At 45.2% G+C, this 5974-nt stretch overlaps 1 protein-coding gene across 1 annotated transcript; it reads right to left on the reverse strand.

Moving 5' to 3' along the window:
• Window positions 1-346: 346 nt before the first annotated feature.
• On the reverse strand, window positions 347-5848 carry LOC128832672 (uncharacterized). Its single transcript, XM_054020224.1, has 3 exons — window positions 5652-5848; window positions 1622-2156; window positions 347-952 (listed from the first exon to the last, which is right to left on the reverse strand). The coding sequence occupies exons 1-3, from the start codon at window positions 5685-5687 to the stop codon at window positions 915-917; spliced, it is 609 nt and encodes a 202-aa protein (XP_053876199.1). The 5' UTR covers window positions 5688-5848; the 3' UTR covers window positions 347-914.
• Window positions 5849-5974: the final 126 nt, after the last annotated feature.

The following is a 5974-nucleotide window of genomic DNA, read 5'->3' on the forward strand; positions in this document are numbered from 1 at the left end:
TCTAATATTTGTGATGGGAAGGGTGAAAGCTTCACGCAGGGCTGAACTACAGAGGCTGAGTTTGAACAGCGAGAGACCAGGGCTATTAGAGAGGCACAGTGGGGGCCATAAGGATCAGGGATGCCTTGAGGCAGCAACTTGAAGCTGAAAGCCACTAATATTTGTTGCTATGTTCGGGATTGCAGTGCTTGTAATGCTAGGAGATGATTGGTGCATATGATGCAAGAAGGGGCCTTAACCTAATTGTACGTCGCTTTGCATGCTCTTTTTGCTTTCACTTAATAGAATAGAGATTGCTTTCAAACAAACAATTCTTTTATTAAAAAGACAACCAGAGAGACTCAAACGAAAAAATTCATCAGCAGGGAGGGGGATAGAAAAGGGAAGGTCTCAAGAAGAGGATGGTCCCAGGACAGCTACAGATTTGTGTATGTCCAAGGATCATACTCAACCTTCTCCTTTGGAGTACAATGCAGCAGGTGCTGTATTTCAGCAGGCCCAAACTGCAGAAGGATGGGTGTTGAGTGCAGTGGGAGTCCTCAGTGCTGGACTGCGAGGAGCGGAATGCTGTGGGTAGAGAGTGGAGCCAGGAAGTTGATAATATGTTGGCGGTGCGTGGGGGCACATGGGAAAAAGTTTTGTGACAGCTCCTGCAGTGCAGGGCAGGCACGGAGCTGCTCGGTTTGAAGAGCTAGTATCGCATGGAGCATGCCCAATTGGTGCTCCATAATGTTTAGAAAGAAGCCATGGAGCGGCTCTTAGTGTGCTGCGTTCTCCTTTTAGTCCCTCTTCTCACTGTCCCACCACTCTTTCAAGTCCCGTTTCTAGGCGGTGGAGTGCATCATAACCTCATACAAAAAGTCCTCCTTAGTTCTTCTTGGCCGTTTTCTAATTCTGCGCAGCCGTTCTGCTGCCTATAACAAAGAGGGAGGCTGGGCTCCCAAGGTCATCTCTGTGAAGTTTAAATGCAACATTTTACAGAAGCAGTATTGTTTGCAACACAGACAACACTGATTCAGGTCTTTAAAACACAGCCAGTACTCACACACCTGTCTCTAACTGGCTGACCGCAGGCAAGCACACATGAGCCACAAGACCCCCCAAATTGTGAGTAGCCACAGGGACAGGCTTCTTGGACCCTGTTGTACACTGGGTACGTGGCTCTTGGGGAGAGCCAGCACTGTGGGGGGGCCTGATAATCATTCCTGTCCCCACAGTTTCCTCAGAAGGTGATCATTATGGAATATATCTCACCATTGAGGGTGAGCAGGGAATCAGGGGAGGGTTTTCTCCAAGCCTGTGGCTTCCGCCCTGGCCCCTATGCAGCTTGCCTGTGTGCAGCAATGCCCCTCTTCCCATAACAGCAAAGTGGCGCGGGAAAGTTACCATTAATGGGCAAGAAACAAACCAGCTCTGCCGAGGAACCTGCAGCAGCGGATTGCCCAGTATCTCCACGGGAGTTTTGTGGAGATCTGAGGCAGATTCCCGAGAAGTGAGAGAATCAATCAACAGCCTGTTCCACCACTCAGACTAGGCAAGTGGTGGGAGACAAGCCTGCTTTCTGCAACCCTCCTGCCTCCAACAACTTGCTTCAGCAATTCCCAAAATCAAATCCACTTACCAGGGACCTCCTCTCCTGTTTGTGCTTCGCCAAGATCTGACTGCTGTGACTGGCTAGGTTCCTCCGGGGTAGAAAAGAGCTCCGGGCTGCATGCATCTCTGGCCTCTGAGTCATTCTCTGCCTCTGGGTTCCCTCCCCCTCTTTGTCCAAGATTTCCTCCTCCTGGCTCAGTCCACTCTCGACTGGCATGCGAGCCAACCAAGTATCCACAGGTGCCTGTGGGGTCGTCACCGAGTATTGCATCCAGTTCTTTGTAGAACTGGCAGCTCATGGGCACAGCACTGGAGCAGCAGTTTGCCTCCTGCACCTTGGGGTAGGCGTTCCGCAGTTCCTTCACTTTTACCCTACACTGCAACGTGTCCTGGTCATGGCCCCTTCCTGTCATGCATCGTGAAATCTGTCCGTTGGTATCATAATTCCTACGGCTGGAACGTAGCTGGGACTGGACAGCCTCCTCTCCCCAAATGCTGATGAGGTCCAGCTCAGCACTGCTCAAAGCGGGGGATTGCCTGGTGTGTGGGGCAGGCATGGCCACCTGGAAAGATGCATGGAGACCATTGTACGCATCACTGAGCAAACAGGAAGGGGACTTTCAAATTTGCAAAGGAATGTATGGGGTGGGGATGATGGTTGGTCACGTGAGGGCAGGGCAGTAGAGTTCAAACCGATGACCAGAGAGGTGAGTACAGGCGTTGTGGGACACCTCCCGGAGGCCAATTGCAGCGCTGTAATTGCCATGGTGTCTACACTGGCACCACAGTGCTGTAGCCCCGGCGCAGAAAGCTCTATGCCTCTCATCAGGGTAGTTTTTTTTAAGAGTGCTACAACGGCAGTTTCTGCGCACTAAGTGGCTTGGCAGTGTGTACACCTCAGGAGTTACTTGGCAAGTTTCTGCACGTGTAGACAGTGCAAATCACAGTACATCTATGCAGGGATTTGCACCAACATAACTATGTCAATGTAGTGGTGCAAAAACCCTTAAGGTAGGCAGGTCCTCAAAACTGATTCTGCCTCAAGGAATAAGTAAATTGTGAGTGACTGGGATGTGCAAGAACATTCAGGATGTGCTGTGCCATTCAGTGGATAGCATTACACAGGAGGAGATTATTACAGAAAGTATCTTCAAAGCAGGCTAAAATATGACCTTCCAATAAGAAAGCCCTAGGGGACAGAAGTGCAGGACTGTAAAGAAGATTAAAGGTAAAATGTTCAAGAGTGCCTAAAGATCCTTAATCCCAAGTGATTTTCTATGAGATTTAGGCTCCTAGATGCCTAAACCACTTTTAAAAATAGGACTGAGACACATTAGCAACTCCAAACAGGTTGCAAAGTGGCCAAGACAATGAAGGACAGTCCTCGTTAGGCACAGAGTGAATTTCAACACCAGAGCAAGGAAATGCTACAGAGCAAGAAGTCTTCCAAAATGAAGGTCTCACTCCCTCCCTGTCCAGGCACAGACAAGTGGATGAACTTCAGTGAAAAATGTCTGAATGCATCCAATTTTATTAAGAATACATAGTCTCTAAAGGTACTTTCATAGGTTATCCCTGATGCTCTCAGGAAAAGGATCAGATGTCCTTGAGGTAAGGGTAAATACAACTCCCCTTTTGAGGGAGGGTGGCTATAATTAACACTAAGCTTTTGGTGAAGTGCTGAGGCCAAGTTGGAGGGGTGGGGGGAGAAGAAAGGGAAAAAAAAAAAAAAAAAAAAAATCAGAATCTGAAATGGACATACCCCAAAAGGCAAAATGTAGGTAACGCTAGCCAGTAGGAAAAACAAAGAGGCTGAAGATTTCAGTGAACTTATGGATTTTGAAGTATCTGGCCTAGACATTTGAAATTAAGTATGTACCATTAGTCTGCTTTGTGTAAAGTCAACTTCAAAAACACCCAACCAACTACTACTTCTAGTGTGGAACTACCCAACCCAAAATGTTTTGCAGGACCCTGAAAGGCATTTTGGGAGCTTGGGTTTCCTACTTTAGAGCAGCCAGTGATAGTGAGATAGCTAGCTCTTACCCATGTCAAAGTGTGGATTCAAAAGCTCCTGCAGCCCCTCCTCCATTTTAATGGAGAATCCCAGGCCCAGTTGTGCTGTGCATGTCACTGCATTGATGCCTCTACTTCTGTTGTAGCTCACTGTGAATTTGTAGTGTTTCAAATTCCAGAGCTCAACAACAAAATTGTTGTGATAACAGCTGACACTAACAGGACCAGGTGACAAAGCTACTTAATTTAATTTTTGTGGTGAAGTTAAGGTAGCGTGAAAAATCTAGTACTCCCTCTAAATGTTCTCCATCATAACAGACAGGAATTGTTTATCAGCCCTGTATCTAGAGGCCTAAATATTTCTGCACTCCACAGCTCCTCCAAAATAAACTGCATTCAGGGGACAGAAAATGAAGTACAGGAGAGGATGCAGAAGACAAAAGAAAGTGGTTAAGAAATAAAATGGCAGATGGAAGTATATTAGAGACAGTACGTGGGGGCGGGGGAAGAGGGAAGAGGCAGCTTTAAGAATGAATACAATCACACCAACATTAAACTGGCAATTTTCAGTTTTGGTAGACTGACCTACGTGGTCTTCCAACTCCCACAATTAGAATTCAAATGCCCATGTGAGTTTGTATTTTAATAGATGTCATCAAGGGAACTCCTATTTTCTAATTCTCCCATTCCCAAGCATAAAGGTCTCTCCTTGTTTCACCAGAGCCTGGATTTGGTGACCTCCAGAACATCCTGGAAGACCTGTTTTTCCCCAGGCATCTCCAAAAGAAAATGGTTGGGAAGATATTGTAGATGATCTCTATTCTTTTTATGATCTATGGGTCTAATTTGAGTGTTCTGTATTACTATTTTATAGAAGCTTAATATTACAGAAGTATTGGCAGCAACTCACAGCTAGAACTGGAATCTGAAACAGGTTTGAAATAGGGCATTAAGTAAATAGTTTCTCTTTTCATAAATTTAATGAGTGTCTGAAATTGGTCTGACTGAAACTTGTCTGCAATAGACTACTATCTACACAAGTTAGTAAAAAGGGAAAGTATATTAGAGAAAGTGAAAATATCTGGTAAAACAGGTAGATTGGACTGAGAATTTTTAAAACTACAATTTTTTTATTTTACTAACTATTCTCATAACTGAAAGATTATCTTTCAGCAGAGGCTAGAGCAGGGGTCGGCAACCTTTCAGAAGTGGTGTGCCGAGTCTTCATTTATTCACTCTAATTTAAGGTTTCACGTGCCAGTAACACATTTTAACCTTTTTAGAAGGTCTCTTCCTATAAGTCTATAATATAGAACTAAACTATTGTTGTATGTAAAGTAAATAAGGTTTTTAAAATGTTTAAGAAGCTTCATTTAAAATTAAATTAAAATGCAGAGCCCCCCAGATCGGCGGCCAGAACTCAGGCAGTGTGAGTGCCACTGAAAATCAGCTCGCGTGCCGCCTTTGGCACGTGTGCCATAGGTTGCCTACCCCTGGGCTAGAGGATAATCCTTTCAAGACAATTCTTCTTTCAGAGAAAAATCAAAGAATGGCACTTCCAAAATGGCCACTATCTCCCATTTTCTCCATGGGACTGAGGCCACAGGCTACCCTTAGTTAAGAGTATGACCATCTCCCTTCAATCTGTGCAGGAGGCTCAGACTCCCCCTAGCAAAGAAAGGCCAAAGGGAGTGAAATCAAGTTTCCCTCAGGGAAGTTGACAACTGCTTATGCTTTCAAGAGATAGCATGAGGAGCAGGTTAGCGTGAGGAGCAGGCGAATGAGTGGGGGACAAGATGGGAAACTGGGGGTGTGCATGTGCAAAGACTGTGGAGGGCAGAAAGGGAAACATGGACATACATGCAGGGTGGATCTGGAGACAGTCCACTGAATACAGACAACTGAGAGCATGGTGGGAGAGGGTGGTAGGGGAAAGGATGAAACAAGAGGAAAGATGCCAGCATAACCATTGTAGCTGTTAGGGGAACCCCCTCCAGGCAGCCAATAGAAGGTCTCATAATTTGTTTAATTTAAAATTAAACCTGAAATATGTGATGATCACATGCTGGATCTGGCATCTTTCTTCAGTCTGCTCAAAGTGATTTTCATCCATGTAGGGAACACCATGCCTCCACAATAATAATCCTTCCTGCACAATACTCAGCCCTTGTTTACCAAGTCAGAAGAGAAGTCAAAAATCAGGTCTCTCTCTAAAAGGGAAACTGCAAACATTAGACACCAACCTACTGGGACAACTTCCAGTGAAGTATTTTGATCAACTGAAGACTAACTCAAAGCTCAATAACACTACTTCATATTATGTACCACAGTTTAAAAAATAAATAAATAAATCGGAGTATCAATA

This window comes from Malaclemys terrapin, chromosome 2 (genome assembly GCF_027887155.1).
Source record: "Malaclemys terrapin pileata isolate rMalTer1 chromosome 2, rMalTer1.hap1, whole genome shotgun sequence".
Classification (NCBI taxonomy): Eukaryota; Metazoa; Chordata; order Testudines; family Emydidae; genus Malaclemys; species Malaclemys terrapin.